The 22,200-nt window shown below is 37.4% G+C and overlaps 1 protein-coding gene and 1 pseudogene across 1 annotated transcript; both read right to left on the reverse strand.

Annotated features, from left to right (window-relative positions):
* Positions 1–12,660: 12,660 nt before the first annotated feature.
* LOC122798745 lies at positions 12,661–13,669 on the reverse strand (annotated as a pseudogene).
* On the reverse strand, positions 13,583–15,679 carry LOC122798744 (zinc finger protein 501-like). The gene has a single exon (XM_044067845.1). It carries the CDS (start codon positions 15,582–15,584, stop codon positions 14,100–14,102), a length of 1,485 nt encoding a protein of 494 aa, XP_043923780.1. The 5' UTR covers positions 15,585–15,679; the 3' UTR covers positions 13,583–14,099.
* Between the last annotated feature and the right edge of the window lie 6,521 nt (positions 15,680–22,200).

The following is a 22,200-nucleotide window of genomic DNA, read 5'->3' on the forward strand; positions in this document are numbered from 1 at the left end:
TATTGTTACTTTCCTGTGTGCATCAGTGACTATCGGATCCTAAAAATTTATTTGTACATGATATTTCCTTGGAATATTTGCTAAAACTAGAAACAAATCAATAGAGTGGTGACATTTATCATTTCAATGGCTTTGTAAAGTTCTTCAGATATCACTGCAGATTTGTTTTATGGCTCTTAGGTTACAGTAAGCCAAATGATCCAAAATATTAAGTAACTAAGTTAACTACCTTATTTAGATGCTGATTTGAAATATGAGCTTGCACTTATTTTTAAATTGACATGCCAGAACTTTACTTGGTGTCCTGAATTCATTAACAGTGCAAACTTTACTTTACACCTGAATGCTGTGATCATGTTAACACAGCATTCTGCAATGTGCCTCTTTGTCTCAATGCTTCAAAAGTATCTTCAAAGTATTACATTCTTTCTCTGTGTATAGTTTAAGGGTGGTATTCATATTCTCATGTTTCATATTCTCATGTTTCAAATCAGTGTAACAGTAATCTGCAAAAAGCTGCACTGTGCCTGTATTTAACTCCCTAAGTGACCATGATTTCAGAAGATCTTAGCCTTGCAACAACATGCACACAGCGCTTTTGAATATCCACTGTGGGTATGTGTGGTATAGGTCATAAATGCATAAAGTCATGCATGGTATGTGGCTTTTTTGGCAGGACACTGTAGGTGCAAGCATGTGCAAATCTCTCGAGAACTTCCATGAATAGCTGCACTATACTGACCTGAGTTCCACTGGCCTGCAATTTACTAAAACTGTTTGAAGGTTTTTTCTATTCACTACAATGGGTGTACTTATACACTGTCTGGGATGCTATAAGGTTGGAAAAGGGGAAGATAGCAAAGCTAAATAGATGGGAGAGAGAGAAACAAGAGAAACAGAAAGAACAGGTATATAGGATACTGGTGGAGGAGGTGGGAGATGTGAGGCACTATATATTTATGGAGATAGACACCCATTTTCATTTTTTTTGTAACAGGAACATTGGGAAAGGCTTAAGGAACACAGAAACATAAATGATAAAAATACTATGATGGACTGACAAGACATACACATGACAGTCAGACACAAAATAAGGATGAGGAGATCTGCAACACAGGTACCACCCTGGTCCAAGTGACCTTTTCCCTCTGTGATGGACCAAAAAGGGCTGGGGGCAATGGTGTGGGAGTGGAGGACTCGTTTGGCTTGATAGAAGAGCCAACTGGACCAGTGAGTATTGAATCTGCTGGAGTGCATGGAGTACAGTTTGAAGTAGGTTCAAGCATCTCTCCACAGACTTTTCAACTGCTGCCGCAACCAGGCCCTGAAGCTCATGCTGCTGGCAGCTTACCAGGGTTCATTATGCAAGGGGGTACACAGAACTAGAGCCACTACCCGCACCTAGCACCCCCACCTAGCAAAGACATCTCTGAATAGATAGGAGGAGGTGGAAATCTCTCCCATATCTGGGAGCTTTTGACTAACCTGCTCCAGGCACGTCTGGACCTACAGAAGAACATATGATAAAAGGGAGAGAAAAAATAATAAAAAAGAGAAAGCAACAGACACAGAAATGGAGACAAGAAATGGAATCTTAAGAGTTGTGAAGTAATTGCATTTTATTTAATAACAGAAAATTAACCATTTAAAATTGCTATATATTTTGTACATAGTAAAGGAATGACTGAATTCTGACAACTACCTCTTGGTGATACTTGTTAGTACTGCTGTTTGTGGGATATGAATTAATAACTGCGTTAAGTTGTGAAATGAGATACCATAACCAATCAGTAATGGAGTATTGCAGCAGCAAATAGCAAATATTGTTTAAGTGACAGATAATGCTTTCACTACCAGAGTGGTAATTATTGATATACAACGGTTCTTTCACCGCATTGGTTCAGTATAATACATTAATATCTCAAGTTTTATGTACTGACTGTTGAGTGATGACAACCCATCATAATGAAGTATGGTACTGCATTTGTCACTTGTATCATATTTTATAAGGTTATATACTTTTATATTAATATTATTTATTATTTGTTACACTTATGAGTATGTTGCACCATCTGGGAAACTCCCACTGGTGCCATTTGCAGTTATATTAGATCTCCTCTGGCACTGTGGAGATATGAGTAAAATATGAGATAAAGAAAGATGCTTACTTATCTCACTTGTGTGTGTATTCTGGGTAAAAGGAATTCCTTATTTCTAACTTATGTTATCATTACTAACAAAGTTAGTATTGAAGTCAACACCTTGTTGCATGCTTCATTTTCTGAAGTAGCCCATGGTCTTTTTCTGAGGATATATAACATGTTACTAAGAAGTATTTCTTGTAATAGCAAAGTAAAGTTGAGAAGCTGTTCACTCTGGAATAACTCGTGTGGCACCTTTGTTTCAAACAAGGTTTGGCAATTTGTTACATTCAGTACTGAACATTCATCAACTAATAGCATCAGAGTCACTATAGTCTGTGGAGGGGAATGGCAACTGGTTTATTCATCTTTGGAAAGGAATGCTACCATGGCAACTGCAACAGATAGTTTCAGGAAGGCATTATTCCTATTGCTAACCTTGCAAGCAGTTTCAAAGTGAACAGCTTAAGGTGCAGGGTATTATTGCTATCAATATTCAGCTACGTATATCTGTCTGTATAATTGGAATTAGTTATATGCTATGGCAATGATGCCTTTATTATTAATACCATGAGTTATTCAACATAGCCTAAAGTATTGCAATTTATATGACTGCAAACATATTAAAAATTAAGCACAATACCTCCCTCCCCCACGGTGGGGTATGGTGTCTTGGTGTATGCGGCCATTGCTGAAGTGAAGAAAAGCTATGGAAATCACCAGAACACTTCAAATAGCAATTTACATGACATTGCAACATAATGGTAATACATTTTTCAGTACAAAATGAATTTTATCACTATGTATCATTACATTTTATGACCCCAGTAACAGAAAATAATTAACATCATTACAATGAAACCGTCTAACTGAACTGCAATGTAAAAACTGCAAGAAAGACCATCTAAACTAGTTTTCATTGTGTAATGCCCTAAACTTCCTGTGGTAGAAGACCCTGGGACAAATGCAAGTGATCCCTTAAGTACATACCAGTGTTTCAACTATTTGGCTTCTGAAAGCCCATGAATTTTAAAATTTTACTTTTTAGCCTTTCTGGGTACATGCAGGCCAACTGGCAAACATAGTAAACACAACTACGATTACTACCCTAAGATCAGCATTTCCTTTATTATTTGTCAGCATTTGAGCACAGTCTGACTTTGCTCTTGTCTCAATATTTATGATGCATTTTCAGACTTCAAAATATAAACTCTTTTCACTTTGTAGCACCAATAGATAAGTTTGCTTTCCTGTTTCTGTTGAGCAGCACACAAACTGTTTTAAATGCACTTGCCTTTCATTTTGCACCTTTGGAAAATGATTATTTTTACCAAGGTTTCTACAGAACTGATTAAATGTAGAACATTTCTTCCTCTCAATTTACAGCCACTCACAGACCATGAGGTTTGATCTACTACCTCTGAACCTTATGGCTTTCTTATTTTTAGTACTGTTATGACAGTGTGTCACTATAATTCTTATTTTTCCTTTTTTTCACTCATATTGTATCTTGTACAAGTCAATCTGCTAGGCTAATTCTTTTAAAATATGAACCAATTTCACTCATTCTGCACACATCCACAACTTTAAAAAAAATCAGGAGTGTTTCTCTTAACAGCCTAATATGTGATCATTTTAATTGTCCAGTTTATTCCCCAATACTAGCACAGTAGCTGAAGAAACCCAGAGTGTGAAACATTTCTGCATGTTGCTGTCATTGTCTCAAATTGCTCTATTTCTTATTAGTGTATCATGCAAATCAGTAAACAAAGTGTCTGTGTTGACTCTTGTCTTCATTGACATAAGTACCTACAACATCTGTAGGACCTTTTGCCCTTGTGAGGAGGAAACTTTGAATAAACAAGTTCTTTCTGGGTTTATAATGATTCCTAACCTTCTCTCCAACTACTACTGTTTTTCCCTCCTCTTCTTGAAAGGCACAAGTATTAAATACCTTTCAGACTTCACTGACAGCAACAAGCAGAAATGTTTCATGCTGTAACTGATCAGGTTTCTTCAGCCACTTAGTTAGCACAGAGGAATAAAATTGATTTCTTGATCTAAACTTCTGAGATCTTTTTTTTATTATTAAGAGAATTCCAGGTGACTGCAGCTGTGCCATTTTGGAATTGGAAATTATACATCTAAACTTATAATCAAAAACTCTCAAAACAAATATATTTATTCATTTCTACACATCTTTATAGTTTTGAAACCATGTAACATTTAAATGTTCAATGGGGTGCTTAATAACTAACAAAAACACAGTAAAAGTGCTTTTAGTCTCAATGAGGTATTTATTCTTACTCAGAAATAATTGCACCACATTCCATACACTTCCTTTTGCTAGACATCAACATACTTAAAGATACATATCCTGCATGTTACAGTACTGTACAAAGTAAACCAACATGCATCTGAGGAAGGAAGTTCATAATTGTATGATACTCCAGCATTACTGTGTACATGGATGCTGCACTGATAAAGGCTAGCAGGTACTTGGTTGTTTATCTAATCCACATCTGTGCAATAGCTGAACCTGTAGGTCTGAACCAGGGGGGGGTATATGTATCAGGGAGATGAAGGCTGGAACCCTGCACAATTAAGAATCTAAGACAGCTAATTAAACCAGTAGCAGGCACATACAGACATGTATCAGGCATGAGTTTCAAAGGGAATGAGACACTGTTTCGAAGTTGTGCTTTTCTTTTATAGTTTTTAGATAAATCTCTTTTTCTGTATTCTTTCAGTAATTATACTTCTTTTATTAACTGTTTCACATTTATTTCTAATCAGCATTTCCATGGTGGAGATATATTTTTTCCTTTATTACTTTTTCTTGGTAATACTTTCTCTGTTATTAGTTCTGCTGCACAGTAACACATTCTGTTAGTTTCTGTTATATCATGTCGATCTTTATTTACTTTACATTAATAATTTTTATTTTTTAATAATCTTTGTCTTATTCACTTTTGGTAGTCTCTGTCTCTCATATATATTGTTATATTTATCTATTTCCATCAAAACCACCAGTTCACTCCTTAAATTAAACTTTTCATGGTTAATATTTTTTCCCTATGGCTTGTTTTCTGCTCTTCTTGCCTCTGTATAGACACAAAGCTCTCAACCTCTTACTACAAAAAATTCAGATAAAGTCAAAAATAATGGGTGACAAGTCTCAATAATAGGGACACATTTTCAATATTGCTTTTATAAAATTAGAAAGTTGCTAGAATAAAAGGTATTGTGTTGTTATGCACTTTCTGAATGATATGAGGTTTGAAACTCAAATGACTGTCATTATTTAGTGAATTTAATCCACAGTGATTTGCCATAAAAATAAAAAAAAAATCACAAATTTTATGAGGAACAGATGACCAATGTGAAGCAAAAATCTGGACATTCTGCGAAAATTTGTACAGTTGAGAGGTATGACAGACATACCTTGGTGTTTAAATGATTTTTCAGCTAGACTTCCTGAGATTTTGTTTTGGGAAACACCTTCATTGCTTTCAACATTTAACTGAATTAACAATGTTCATTACTGTAACACTGCTCTACTTCCTGTCACTTCTTCAGGATGTACCTGTTTCACTGAATAACTATTCTGAAGTAGCATTTGTGTCTGGGGTTCCCATTTCAAATCCTTCACTTCTTAGCTGATCTATCACTTCATTTTCAATTGGCTCCATTTCTGTCTCACCGAACTGCTTACTTTTCACTACTTTAGATGTCTGCGCTACTATTCTCTCTTGTAACAATTGACATGCCTGGGTTTCTTCACCTATATATATATTTGCAAATATTTCTGATTTTTATTTAGGACTATTAGTTAGAATCGATTTCTTTTCTGCATATGAGTTGCACCATATTAGGTCTCAGTCCTTTTCTTGAGTCCATTCCTCTCTTTTTAAGGTTGCAAATAAATGTGGCCTTTTTTCTTTCTCTCTTAATACTTCCTTTTCTGCAGCTTTTTCTAATTTCATCAGTGTTTTCTTATCTACATAATGTTTTGCTTTTATTTTATCAATTAATGATCTTAGGTCGGAATCTGTAATGTTTAGCATTTTTTCCTTTTCAATGATTTTTCTCTTTTCGACTTGCTCCCTTACTCTTGAAATGTAACCCTGTTTTGGAAACTTCAGGTTTGTTGCATAAAAATGGCAAAACAAGATTTCATTTTTGTCCTTAAGGGTCCGTCTCTTTGTTTTCATGCTGCTTGCCTGCCTTACCCTACTTTTTTACTTTTTATGGACTACTTTTATTTGTCATAGTGGGATTTCTTACATCAGTGTGGATATTTTGATGATTTTCCAAAGTATTTTTAAGTCTAAAACTCTTGTTACATATTGTGCATTTAAAAGGTTTCTGACATTTTTAATTTCTCCAAGTCTTTTGGGTTTCTAATACCATGACAGGAATGGACCCCTTTCCTAAGTCAAAGCACAATTAAAGTTCATGAAATTAGTATTGTTTCACTCTTTGATGATAGCCAGAAGTGCTCTTTGCAGCACCTGCAATGTGCCCAGTAATGACTCCTGCAATTCATACAGTGTTACATGAATTGGTAACATATCTAAATATGATTGTAAATTCTTTTTTATAAGACCAGTTGCTCCTACTACTACTGGAACTGTCTGGGTATCTTTCTTCCACATGGCTCTCGTTTCTCCCTGCAGATCGAGGTATTTTATGACTTTGTGTCTCTCTGTGCTCAAGACACTGTAGTCACTAGGTGTGGCGATTTCAATGATCAATGCTTCTTTTCTTGTACCACTATATCCAGTTTTCTAGTATCTATCTTTTGGACTGTTGGCATTGAATGATCCCATGTGATGTAAACTTCATCATTTTCTATGATTCTCTGTGGCTCATGTTTCCAGTGTTTTTCAGCCACTTCGATACCATAATGTTTGCACAATCTCCAGTGTAACAATCTCGCCACATTATTATGCCTTTCAGTATACAGTCCTTCTGCCATTAGAGAGTCACAACCAGCAATAAGGTGTGTGACTGTTTCCAATTCGGTTCCACAAAACCTACATATGTCTGTTTCTCCCACATGTTCAATGGACTTAGTAAATCAGCATGTACGTAGCACACTATCTTGGGCTGCCAATATTAACCTTTCATTTCTTGATGTAAATTCACATCTCCTTAACCATTCCTGTATTCGTTCTTGATCAACATGAGGCTCTTCCAGAAGTTTTCTATACTTGCAACTATATTTACGTTTTTTTCCACATTTCTTGCCTTCTCACCTGGTCCTTTACCTTATATTCTTTATTTTGTTTTTTTAGCACATTCAGTTGCTGCCTGGTTTTTATCCACTTCTGGTTTGATTTCCATTCCTGCTTGACATCGATATGCTTCTGCTAAATTAAGCAGAGATGTCATCTTAGATTTATTTTCTTCATGTTTCAAAACTTTCACCACATTTGGATCTTGTGAGGTCAGTAAATATGTGTGGAGTCCAGCAATTCCAGATCTATACTTGTAATCAATTTCAAGGAGGTCCATCCCTCCTTCAGAATGGGGAATATATAATCTTGGTATACACTGATTTTAAAAATCATTTGGTGAGCATGAAGCATCCTTGTTTTAATATCCAACACTTTTTGGGGCCAGTCAGTCACTCCAAAACTATAAGTTAGGACAGGAAGAGCAAATTGATTTATAGTTTGGATCTTGTTCCTAGGTGTCAGTGCTGTTTTAATGATTAATTTAAGTCTTCTAAAGTACTCCTTACTAAGCTTTATTCACATTTGGTCATGTTTTATTGCCGATCCTTCATCAGTTCCCAAGTATTTATACATTCCCTCGTGCTCAAGTTCTTTTATATCACATTCTTATCCCAAACTGATGTTTTTCTGATGCTGCAATTTTCCATTTTTAAAGTTTGCTTTTGCACATTTATCAAGACCAAATGACATTTCAATATCATCTGAAAATTTTTCTGCCCAGTGTGGGTACGCTGATGTACTACCATTTGACTCCTCTGTGTCAAACTCTTGTCACATATCTTGCATGTATATGGCTTTTTCCTTTTTTAATTTCTCCAAGGCTTTTGGGTTTCTAATACCATGACAGGAATGGACCCCATTCCTAAGTCAAAGTACGATTAAAGTTCATGAAATTAGTATTGTTTCACTCTTTGACATTAGACAAAAGTGCTCTTCGGAGCACCCGCAATGAGCCCAGTAATGACTCCTGCAATTCGTACGGTGTTACATGAACTGGTAACATATCTAAATACGATTGTGAATTCTTTTTTATAAGACCAGTTGCTCCCACTACTACTGGAACTGTCTGGGTATCTTTCTTCACATGGCTCTCATTTCTGCCTACAGATCCAGGTATTTTATGACTTTGTGTCTCTCTGTACGCAAGACACTGTAGTCACTAGGTGTGACGATTTCAATGATCAATGCTACTTTTGTCTTTTTTTCTTGGACCACTATATCCAGTTTTCTAGCATCTATCTTTTGAACTGTTGGTATTGGGTGATCCCATGTGACATAAAATTCATCATTTTCTATGATTCTTTGTGGATCATGTTTCCAGAGTTTTTCAGCCACTTTGATACCATAATATTTGCACAATCTCCAGAGTAACATTCTCGCCACATTATTATGCCTTTCACTATACAGTCTCTGTGCCATTAGTGTGTTGCAAACAGCAACAAGGTGTGACTGTTTCCAGTTCAGTTTTACAAAACCTACATGTCTGTTTCTCCCACATGTTCAATGGACTTTGTAAACCAGCATGTATGCAGCCCACTATCTTGGGCTGCCAATATTAACCTTTCATTTCTTGATGTGAATTCACCTCTCCTTAACCATTCCTGTGTTCATTCTTGATCAACATGAGTCTCTTCCAGAAGTTTTCTATACTTGCAACTATATTTATGTTTTTTCCACATTTATTGCCTTCTCATCTGGTCCTTCACCTTATATTCTTTATTTCGTTTTTTAGCACATTCAGTTGCTGCCTGATTTTTATCTGCTTCTGGTATAATTTCCAATTCTGCTTGATGGCGATATGCTTCTGCTTAATTAAGCAGAGATATCTTAGATTTATTCTCCTCATGTTTCAAAACTTTCACTACATTTTGATCCTGTGAGGTCAGCAGATACGTGTGGAGTCCCATGATTGTAGATCTATACATGTAATCAATTTCAAGGAGGCCCATCCCTCCTTCAGAGTGGGAAATATATAATCTTGGTATACACTAATTTTTATAAGTCATTTGGTAAGCATGAAGCATCCTTCTTGTTTTAATATCCAATCTATCCAACACTTTTTGGGGTCAGTCAATCACTCCAAAACTTTAAGTTAGGACAGGAAGAGCAAATTGATTTATGGCTTGGATCTTGTTACTAGATGTCAATGCTGTTTTCAGGATTAATTTAAGTCTTCTAAAGTACTCCTTAATGAGCTTTATTCGCATTTGTTCATGTTTTATTCCCAATCCTTCATCAATTCCCAAGTATTTATACACTCCCTCTTGCTCAAGTTCTTTTATATCACATTCTTGTCCCAAACTTATGTTTTCCTGGTGCTGCAGTTTTCTTTTTTTAAAGGTTGCTTTTGCACATTTATCAAAACGAAATGATATTCCAATATCTTCTGAAAAAAGTTTTGACAACGTGCAGCTGTGCTTTCAGTTCCTCATCAGATAAGCTATACAGTTTTAAATCATCGACAAAGAGAGGATGAGAAGTCATTAGACTTTGTTGCTTTCTAGAAGCCAAATTGTAGCTATGGCCTAAGGTGTTTAAGTAAACAGCTTAATGGATTAATGGCAAGGCAGAATAGCAATGGTGACAGAGAGTCATCCTGGAATATCCCCCCTTGAATTTTTATCCCTGGAATAATTATCTGTCCTTTATCATGGCTTAATTGTAAAGTGGTCTGCCACTGTTTCATGGTTACTGCAATGTAGTCAATCAGTGTAGGGTTATCTTATACATTTTTAAGCACTCTTTTATCCATGCTTTTTTGTAGTTAATCCATGCCATACTTAGATTCTTCCCCTTCTTAAAATTCTCCACTATAACTTTGTTTAACAACAAATGATCCATTGTTCCATATGACTTTCTTTTACTGCCCTTTTGTTCTACTGCCATAATTGAGTTTTCTTCTAAATGACTATAAACTTTGTCAGTGTCAATTCCCGTGTAAAGTTTGTACATCATTGGAAGACAAGTTATTGGTCTATAATTTTTAGGGTAGCTTGCAGGTTCACTCTTAAGTAAGAGCATTGTTTTTACTGTTGTTAACCAGTGCGGTATGTGTTCGGGGTGCACATATAAATAGTTCTTACTCATGGCTAAGTTCTCATGTAAAGACGTTAATACTTTAAGCCAAAAGTTAGGTACTGCATCTGGCCATGGAGTTTTCCAGTTAGAGGTTTTTCTCAACTTTGTTTCAATTTCTCTGGCTGTTATTTCATCCCATTTCATAACCTGTACCTTTTAACTTCTTATTCTTTCTTTTACTTCTTCTATCCATTTAGCATCTTTGTTATGTTCCACAGGATCTTCATAGATACTTCTCCAAAATGTATCTTCTTCCTTTTTTGGTGGTCTATCAATTCCTTTTACCTTATTTCCCAATTCTGTATAAAACTTTTTTGGATCATCAATAAATTGCTTATTTTGTGCTTTTCCCTTATATTTATCTTTGTATCTTCTAAGTCTTTCCGCCTGTTTTGAAATTTTTAGTTTGTTATCTCCAATAGTACATAATAGATCCTGGTCTGTTCTAATACTGTGCATTGCTTTTATCACATCTATCTTTCTTAGTATTTTTGTTGATCTATTCCCTCTTCTATAATCTTCTAACAGTGACATTTCTTGTCTTAGCTGCTTTATAGTTTTCTCTATTCGATATTTCCATGATGGTATTCGCTTTCGCACCCTCTTTTCCCTTGCTACCCTATGTTCCTGTGGTAGAACTTTATCGGTTATTAATTTAGCAGCACAGTAATATATTGTGTTTACTTCTGTTATATTTCATGGATCTCTATGGACAGTCCTAATTACTGTGTTCATTTGTTTTATCAAGTTTCTACCTTTTGGGGTTTTATTAAGCTTCTGCAGTCTACTTCTCTCATTGATCTTGATCTATCTGTCTTTGTTTATTAAATCAAGCAACTCTTCTCATAACTCCTTTTCTTCCATAATAAGGGCGCATCCCTTGTTTTCTGTTTCCTGCAAACATTCTATAGAAAGGTCTACTGCATCTTCCTGTGGCACATTCTCTTCAATTTCATCCTGTATCATCTGTTATTCTGTCATATGGGAACTCACTGGCCTATCGCTCCTCAACATTGCCAGCATCAGAGTTTCCACAGTTTCCTGTTTCTTTCCTTGCTGTCTAGCTTCAAGTGAATGTTTATACTGGTTTCCTGTGAAAGGCTCCAAAATATCTTGATATGGCACCTAACCAATTGCTTCCTGTTCCACTGGTTTCCCCTTAATTTGGATATCCATTGCTCTATCCTGTTGTGGTGCTTTCTGTACTCGATTTACTACACTGAATCCTTCTCTTTGCAGCTGTTCCATAACCTCAATTTCTATTTCTTTGACTTCTCCATTACTAATTTCTTTTTCTACTTTTCCTCTTAGTCTTATTTTTTGTATTGTAAAGTTTTCCATATCTGGATTCCTTTTCTTATATTTTTCTTCAAATATCTTTGGTGTTGCTCTTTTTTGTATTAGTTAGTTTTGCTTTCTCCTTTGCATAAATATTACACCATATTAAATCTCTTTTCCTTTCTCATGTCCATATTTCTTCTTCACGTCTCCTGATCTTCTTGCTTTTCCTTATTCTGGGGACTCACTCCATCATGCTGTGATGTAGTCTGTGTTAGACCTTCTACATTAAATCCTTCACTTCACAGGCACTCCATAACTTCAACTTCTATTTCTTTAACTTCTGCTACCAGTCATCTTTTCTAAATTACATCTTTGTGCTCGTAATCTTTTTATTGTGAAATTTTCCATATCAGGATGCCTTTGCCTGTATTTCTATTTGAATATCTTTGAGAGTGCCTTCTCTATATTAATTAACTTGGCTTTCTCCTTTGCATACATATTGCACCATATCAAATCTCTCTTTCTTTCCCATGTCCATATTTCTTTTTTATATTTTTCAAATATTGCTAGGTTTTGTTGTTTATATTTTCTCACTTCCTCAGATGCTTCTTTCTGAAACAGATCAAAATTTCTTGATCTATATATTGTTTTTCAAAAATCTGTTGTATTAATGAAAGTAAATGTTCATTTGATGCTTCTGACAGTTTTTCCTGCGGAAGTATTTTCTTTCCTCTAATTTCTCTCTTAATCGTTTTGTATGTCTTGTGTCTGGAAATTCTGGGCTTTTTGCATAATAGTAACAATGGGAAATACATAATTTCTTTCTTATCCTCAATAGTCCACTCTATCGTCTTTATGGATCTTCTTTGGCCAATCAATTTTTGCCATTTTTGTGGACTTCTAATTCCTTCTACAACAGGGGGGCCATCTTCCCCCTGAGCCTGGCCTGGCCCCATTGTAGGAATAGTCCGTATTTTGAGGATTCTACACTGTAATTTTTTCCAGTCCTGCCACCAGTGTGCCTAACAGGATTGAGCAATCTTTTATCCTGGGTCTTCTGCACCCAGCTATCTTTTTATTTTTGATTTACTCCTGTCCATGATATACCCTATAAAAATACAGTCTATATATCAGTGTCGCCTTGGTGAGGTTTTGCAAAAACAGGGTCCACCTCGTGAAGGTACTCATCAAGACTTGAGGATGAATTCAATTTCAGCACTACTACTCCCCTTTGCTTGCTGACTTTTCATCTCTCCATCAGGACCCCAGTGTTGACACATTGATGAACTATCAAACTACTCCTCTGTGCAAAACTCTTGTTACACATTGTACACTTAAAGGGTTTATACCCACTATGTATGTTCTGATGAATTATCATATAACATTTAGACCTAAAGCTCATATCGCACATGGTGCACTTGTAGGGTTTCTGTCCAGTGTGGCTCTGCTGATGAATTAGCATGTGACTCTTTTGTGTAAAATTCTTGTCACACATTGTGCATTTATATGGCTTTTTCCTAGTGTGGATACGTTGGTGAACTATTACACTTCTCTTGTATGCAAAACTCTTATCACATATTTTGCACCTGTAAAGGTTTAGCCCGGTGTGTATGTTCTGATGAGCTATCATATCACTTTTACATCTAAAGTCTTTGTCACACATAGTGCATTTGTAGGGTTTCTGCCCAGAGTGGTTATACTGATAGTTAGCATGTCACGCTTCTTTTCAAAACTCTTATCACACATTTTGCACTTGTAAGGTTTTAGCCCAGTATGTGTGCTTTGATGAGCTATCATGTCACTTTTATATCTAAAGGCTTTGTCACACATGGTGCATTTGTATAGTTTCTGTCCAGTGTGGAGAAGTTGGTGACTTAACATGTGACTCTTCTGTGTAAAAGTCTTGTCACATGTGGCACATTTATAGGGTTTTTACCCAGTGTGGATACATTGATGAATAACCAGACTGTGTGTGTGTGTGCTTAAAATGCTTCTCACACATGGTACATTTATAGGATTTCTGATCAGTGTGAATATGCTGATGCTTTACCAGATTGTTTTTGTACCTAAAACTCTTGTCACATGTGGTACAGTTATAGGGTTTCTGCTCAGTGTGGATACGCTGATGACTTACAAGAGTGCTTTTCGCTCTGAACCTCTTCTCACATGTGGCACATTTATAGGGTTTTTGCCCAGTGTGGATACGTTGATGAACTACCAGACTGCTTTTATGCCCAAAATTCTTCTCACACGTGGTACATTTATAAGGTTTCTGCTCAGTGTGGATATGCTGATGCCTTACCAGACTATTTTTATATCTATAGCTCTTGTCACATGTGGTACATTTATGTTGTTTCTACTCAGTGCGGATATGCTGATGATTTATAAGAGTGCCTTTCTGTCTAAAACGTTTATCACATATGGTGCATTTATATGGTGTCTGCTCAGTGTGGATACGATGATGACTTATAATAGAGATTTGCTGTCTAAAACTATTCTCACATGTGGCACATTTATAGGGATTTTGCCCAGTGTGGATATGTTGATGAACTACCAGATTGCTTTTCTGCCCAAAATTCTTCTCACACGTGGTACATTTATAAGGTTTCTGCTCAGTGTGGATACGCTGATGCCTTACCAGATTGTTTTTGTACCTAAAACTCTTGTCACATGTGGCACATTTATAGGGTTTCTGCTCAGTGTCGATACGCTGATGACTTACAAGAGTGCTTTTTGCTCTGAACCTCTTCTCACATGTGACACATTTATAGGGTTTTTGCCCAGTGTGGATACGTTGATGAACTACCAGACTGCTTTTGTGCCCAAAATTCTTCTCACACGTGGTACATTTATAGTGTTTCTGCTCAGTGTGGATATGCTGATGCCTTACCAGACTACTTTTAGACCTAAAACGTTTGTCACATGTGGTACATTTATATTGTTTCTGCTCAGTGTGGATATGCTGATGATTTATAAGAGTGTTTTTCTGTCTAAAACTTTTATCACATGTGGTGCATTTATATGGTGTCTGCTCAGTGTGGATACGATGATGACTTATAATAGAGCTTTGCTGTCTAAAACTCTTCTCACATGTGGCACATTTATAGGGTTTTTGCCCAGTGTGGATACGTTGATGAACTACCAGATTGCTTTTCTGCCCAAAATTCTTCTCACATGTGGTACATTTATAAGGTTTCTGCTCAGTGTGGATATGCTGATGCCTTACCAGACTACTTTTAGACCTAAAACTTTTGTCACATGTGGTACATTTATATTGTTTCTGCTCAGTGTGGACATGCTGATGAATTATAAGAGCGCTTTTCTGTCTAAAACTTTTATCACATGCGGTGCATTTATAAGGTTTCTGCTCAGTGTGGATAAGCTGATGACTTATAATAGAGCTTTGCTGTCTAAAACTTTTCTCACATGTGGCACATTTATAGGGTTTTTGCCCAGTGTGGATACGCTGATGAATTACTAGACTGCTTTTGTGCCTAAAATGATTCTCACACGTGGTACATTTATAAGGTTTCTGCTCAGTGTGGATACGCTGATGAATTATAACAGCACTTTTCTGTCTAAAACGTTTATCACATGTGATGCATTTATATGGTTTTGTCAATGTATTGTTTTGTGTTTTTACACTGTGAATTAATAGAGTAGAAAACCTTTTCTTAGTGGGCATTGAAGTGCTGTCGTCATTAAGCCAATTGCGCTGCCTTTCTCCTGCAGAAGTTTCCAGATGCATTTCTCGTTCTGTTTTCTTCATAAACTTACTGCTTTCCAAGCTTTTAAGCTGTCTGGTTTCAGTCTGCAACATGTATTGCAATGTGAATGACATCTTATCTGAGGGAAATGTGTCACATTCAGAATCCTGATGTTTCCCATGGGATAACTGTAGAATCTGCAGATCAGTGAAATCTACAGGTACATTCCTGTGGACTGAAAAAAAATAATGTGTCAGAATATGATGAGCAACACTGAACTTATGCTTCACTTATCCCTGGTTTTACAAAACAAACTACATATTAGCATATCCACAGGGAAAAAAAAACTTTCTAATTTGTAATGGTAGAAAGCACTGCAGAGCTATTTTATAAAATTTCATTAATGAACGTACCACCATTAAAATCAGTGTCCTCCTATTTACTGCTCTTTCTAATCACATGCTAATACTAATCACGCTTAAGGCTTTATAACAGTATGTCTGATGCAACTGCCATCTCTAAGTCCTCCCCAAAATATCCTCCTCCTCCAGCTTTTTGTGACAGCATCACTTACTACTAAGTAGTATAAAACTCTTACAGTCAGCTTGCTTGATGGCTGAAAGGTGCAGGTGCAATCAGCCCATTCATTAGTCATAACACAAAAACATGGTAATAGTCTAATTTCACTACAGTCATAACATGAAAACATGGTACTAGTCTAAGTTCACTACAGTCATAACATGAAAACATGGTACTAGTCTAAGTTCACTACAGTCATAACACAAAAATATGGTACTAGTCTAAGTTCACTACAGTCATAACACGAAAACATGGTACTAGTCTAAGTTTAAAAAAACAGTCATGCTTAATGGCACTGTTTTCTAACACAATAGCTTTATGCATTTAAAAACTCACCATTAGCTGCAAGTAACTGTTAGACATTACAGAATCGGACTGCAGGATTTCATAGGTTAGTACTAGGCTAACTGCCCTTGTGAGTCATTGTAAGCCTAGCCATTTATCCCTTGTGAGACTCAAACCCTGCACCTTGTGTTTGTAAGGCAAACACCTTAACCATTAGGCCACCTTCCCACTTTTTAGCTGCAGCATTTTTGCAACAGATAGGATTTTTGCTACTGTTATAATGGCAAAGAATGTTTCCTTATTACTAGTGGTACTAAGTAATCAAACTCTTGTTACTGTTGCAATGGTAAAGAATGTTTCCTTATTATTGGTGGTACTAAGTAATCAGACTCTTGTTATTGTTGCAATGGTTAAGAATGCTTCCTTATTATTGGTGGTACTAATTAATGAGACTCTTGTTACTGTTGCAATGGTTATTACAGGGGATACTAAGTAATCATACTCTTGTTACTGTTACAATGGCAAAGAATGTTTCCTTATTACTGGTGGTATTAAGTAATCAGACTCTTGTTACTGTTACAGTGGTAAAGAATGTTTCCTTATTATTGGTGGTACTTAGTAATCAGACTCTTGTTACTGTTACAACGGTAAAGACGGTTTCATTACGAGCGGTACTACATAATCAAACTCTTGTTACTGTTGCAACAGTAAAGAACGTTCCCTTATTACTAGTGGTACTAAGTACAAATAGAAAAAAAGACTGAAGTCCTGATGCTTTTATTTATGTGTTAAAGTAGATAAGCTTAGTGGTACAACTGCAACTTTCCACGTCAGAAAGCTAACATATATTTAATATTGTTCTTGACCCATGATATGACACAATACAAATGCCTGTAACAGGGTTCATAAATATACCTGTTGAATATACAGAGATACAATCCCCATAAAACTATCATTATCATCATCAGCCCGACTTTTTCCCATTGTCCACGAGGTTGGGGTGTCATGTGAACTGTCACCATCTCTCTTGATTCAACGCAACTCTCCTGCCTCCTCTGACAGTCATGCCTGACATTTTAAGGTCTTCTCTCACATAACCCATCCACCTCTTTGCTGGACACCTTCATTTCCTTGTGCGTTCTTCCTGTCTGTCCCAAATCTTCTTTACCGGATTATTTTCTGTTTATTTGCACATGTGCATAAACCACCATAATCTGTTCTCTCTGACCTTCCCTGTAATTTGAACTACTCTAGCTTCTGCACTGATGTCCTTATATTTTCATCTGTCCCAGAGTGTGCATCCTACAAACCATCTCAGGCACTTCATCTCCATCACCTCTATCTTTCTCAACTACTCTGTGATCTCTGTCCAGGTTTATGTACCATACAGTGGTACTGGTAACACCACCATTTTGAACCCCTTATTTTTAAGCTTCTTTGGCATTCTTCTGTCATACACTACATCTGACACTCTGTGCCATTTGGCTGCAGCCCCTCTGGTTCTAGCTTTGACCTCCTCATTCAGACCTCCCCTCTCCTGCTTGTATCATCTGACCCTGTCTGGGAAAGGGATGTCGGTCTAGGGCTTGGAATAGGAATCCTCATTGGTCCTTCTGAATCTCCCTCTGAATCATTTTAATTTTTTTTCATGTTTTTACTTTCTGGTATTTAGTCTCTGGATTTGATCAGGTTTCTGCTTGTTTGTACCAAGCTGAACTGAGGTAAGCTCCCAGCCTCAACTCTGAGCTGAGATACCAGATGACTAGAGGCTTCTGAGCTTCCAAGAAACATAAGTTGCCTGTTTTTTTTATTTTATTATTTGTACTACTTACTGCACTTTTTTACTCCCTGCCTCCTACTTTTATACTGTATGTATACACTGTGTACTAATCTACACTGTTGCGCTGTAACTATTGGCATTACTGTGCCTGTTAAATTGAATGTTATTGTTGTTTTCACTGTTTACAAAGCATTTTTGCTATTTTTACTGTTTGTTAAATGTTTACTGATATTTTTCACTGTTTTAAAGTTATCTGTTCTGCTTGTTCTCTGCTATTTTACACATTTTAGTCTCCCTGCTATTTTTCTGCTGTGTTAAACATTCTCTCGTGTTTCCCACTGAAACTAGGGCTGTTAGTAGCTGTAGCATAGTCCAGATACAGGCCTGCTGCTTCTGGGTCTGATTGTAGTGGTTGCTTGTTCTGAACACATTTTCCAGGCCATCTTGGATTGGAAAGGGCCTGTCTGCACTTTAGTGAGAGGATTGTGTTGATTGGGCCCTGTCTGCTAAAGCGAGGTCAGTCTCGGGCTTGGAATAAGCATCTTCATTGGTACTTTTGAATATTTTTCATGTTTTTTTCAAGTGTTTAGCTTCTGGTATTTAGGCCCTGTATTTGAGTAGGTTTCTGCTCTTTTGCATGTTGTGCAGCACAGTGCAGTGCACAACTGTAGCCCTCATCCTTAGTGCTTTTCCTGTCAAAGAAATACTGCTTGTGAACTGTAACCTATTAAACACAAGCAAAATAAACAAACAAACAAATAAATAAATCCCCAGGCAGAAATATCCAACAACTGAGCTCCTCCATGAAGGATTCCGAAAAGCCACACTTAGTGACAACAGTCTTCAACCTAGCATTATGGATAGTTGGACTACCCTTGTTTCTCCTGCCAACCTTGTTGACTTGGGTCTCTTCAGGCAGTGTAACAATTGCCTCATGCACACTGACAACCCTGTACTAATAACTTACTCTATTACACAGTGCAAGAGATGTATCTACACCAAGAATCTTGAATCCATGGTCTCTCGCACTCAAAACAGTAACATGGAAGAGGTTGTCAGCTTGCCCACCAGTAAATATGCACATAGTACCATTACTCATACACATAGTGCGCATCAAACACAAAATTTATCTACACACATGGAGGTTCTCTCAAAAGACTTACCGAAACACCACAGACCTCCAAAATACAAGACTGGTACAACTAACATCGTCCCAACAGCACCAAAGACACATAGCAATACTAGTGTCTCACCCAGCAAAACAGTGAGGTGTAACACTCAAAAAACAAATTTTCTTGTCATTGGAGACTCAGTGGTGAGACACAGGGATGTGCCACTCACTATGTTAGACAAGGAGAAAGTCACAGTCAGCTGCCTGTCCGGTGCCATAATTTGTCAAATCACGCATGCACTTAGGCCTCTCAGCAACAAGTTCAATTACAACTCTGTCATACTTCATGTTGGTGTGAATGACCTGAGATGTACCTCACTGGACTATTTGAAGAGAGACATGGTTGAGCTCTCTGAGTATGTGTCCCAGGCAGGTATGTCCCTAGCCTGATGCCACAGTGTAAACAAACTATAATTAATTTCAATAACTGGCTTAGTTTTGGTGTCATTCAAAGGGGATCTAGTTCCTGTCAGACTGGGAAGCCATGGTTGACAAACCTTGCTGCTTTGCCAGAGATGGTTTGCACCTGGTACCTCTAGGCTTTTGGCTGCTGGCAAAGCCTCTTGCCTCCCCCATACTTTTTTAGGCAAAGTCTCAAAAACAACATTAACAACATGACATTAGCCAATCAGAACAAAATAAGAGTCAGGCTGCTAAATGCTAGGAGCTTAAACCAAAAAACTGCACTCCCTGGAAGCACTGTTATCACTAGGAGATGTAGATGCCTGTGCTATCACAGAAACCTAGTTCAAGACCTCAGATAGTACCCTGGTGTTGCAAGGCATAATGCATTCCATAACTTTAGACCACAAAATGAACAAAGGTGGCTGGGTTTCTACTTATATTAGAGATAAATTCACTTCCCATCTATTTAGACTGGGAAGCACCATGGAATTACTCCAAGTCAAGGTTATGGTGGGTAAGACCCCCATTCAAGTCATAGCAAGTTATAGATTCCCCCTCCATGGGTCACAATGCCCACTATGCCTACTTGACCAAACTGGAGACAATCCAAATTTTACCAAACATTCTGGTCATGGGGATTTCCTATTATCCCACCCTCAAATGGGAAACTTACGGTACCCCCAACTCAGTAGCACAAAATTTCCTTGACTTTGTTAATTTAAATGCCCTGGAACAAACTGTTCATACCCTGACAAGAGGAACAAGCATTCTAGATATGGTCCTCACTAACATGTCAAACAGATGCACGGCCGCAACTGTCAGACACTCATTGGTTAAATCTGACCACAAAACAGTCACCATTGAGCTAGCACTAACAACAAAACTCACAAAGGATAAAATAAGGCTAAAAAACTTCACCAAGGCAGTTGTAAATACACCAAAGCTTACACTAAAGCCCTGTACAATCACTTGCATAAGTGTATAAACTCGGTTCTACCAGAAAGAATCAAAGCTAGAGTCCCAAGTAAAGCAAGCTGCCATGGTGGACATCCAGCATCAACAAACTTTACAATAAATGCAAAATTTTGCTGCCCAAGAAAACAAAGGCAAGGTTCCAACAATGGAAAAGCACCCTTCTCAGCCTCAACAGGCAAATAAGACAACTTATCAAATCCTCTATGGGCCGCTTTGAGAGAAATTTAGCAAGTACAGCCAAGGATAACTATAAGGCCTTTTACAGCTATGTAAGTAGCCTAAAAGGTAATTCCCAAGCATGTGTAGAACTAGTGACCATTGATATCACACACACTTACCCCACAGAGACAGCAAACCTGCTAGCAGATAGGTTTGGTGAAAAAGTCATTCCTTTATCCCCTCCTAACTTATCACAAACCTTCCCCCAAACAACCCCCCAACCTACATATCTGAAGAGCAGGTCCTCAAAGCCTTGTTCAAGGCAAAAAAAACACAGCATCTATGGGACAGACAACATCCCAGGCTGTCTTCTAAACAGGCTTTTCAATCATAGCCTAACCACATGCTTTGTCCCTGCAGAATGTAGAACAGCAACCGTTATTCCCATCCACAAAGGTGGCCTAACAACAGATCAAGGGAATTACAGACCCATAAGCCTGACCAACCTCATTTGTAAGGCCATGGAACATATCATTATGGATGTCATATATAAAGACATAGGTGACCTCCAAACCCTGGATCCTACCCAATTTGACTTCATGAAGGACAGATCCTGCCTGTCAAGTCTGTTGGACTTCTTTGAAAATGTGACCAGGGCCAGTGACGAGGGAAAATCTGTGCACATAGCAAACCTCAACTTGGCAAAGGCTTTTAACACAATCCTACATTCAGGCATTACTGATAAACTTAACAAACTGAATGTAAACCCCTTCATTGTAAGATGAGTTGCCAAGTGGCTCACAAACCATACACACAATATCAAAGTGGCTGACTTCACATCAACTAGCAAACCTGTTACCATAGGATGCCACAGGGGTCAGTATTGGGCCCTCTACTGCTTACTATTTACTTCTCAGAAGTTCAGGTCAAAACTAAGAGATTGTGGCTGAACAAGTTTGTAGATGACAGCAAATTAGATGCAATCACTGAATCCCCAAATGATGTCAGTATACTCCAGACGGGTCTCAAGCAGACCAACAACTGGTGTATTACTCCTGGTCTCAATGCAAAGAAATGTATCATCATTCACTTTGGCACAAACAATATTCCTTCGCACTAACAGATCAACAACAATAACCTAAGTACCCACTAAGTGGTAAGGGAGCTGGGATCACAAGTTAACTGCAATGTTAACTTCGACGACCATGTGTCAACTGTAGTAAGAAAAGCTTTATACATAGCACAATTGATTATTAAAGGCATCACCTTGAAAGCAAAAGTAGTTATAACCCCTCCATACTTGGCACTAATCTGTCCCATAATTGAGTATACCACCCTGTTTGGCATGTACTGTACAAAACACATGCAGCAACTGGAGAGATCTCAGAGGTCTTTA

Source organism: Protopterus annectens, chromosome 3.part1 (assembly GCF_019279795.1).
Source record: "Protopterus annectens isolate FY-2018-M chromosome 3.part1, PAN1.0, whole genome shotgun sequence".
NCBI lineage: Eukaryota > Metazoa > Chordata > Ceratodontiformes > Protopteridae > Protopterus > Protopterus annectens.

Coding starts and splice junctions, on each gene's coding strand:
- LOC122798744 (XM_044067845.1), bottom strand. CDS start 15,584: ATGTCATTCACATTGCAATACATGTTGCAGACTGAAACCAGACAGCTT.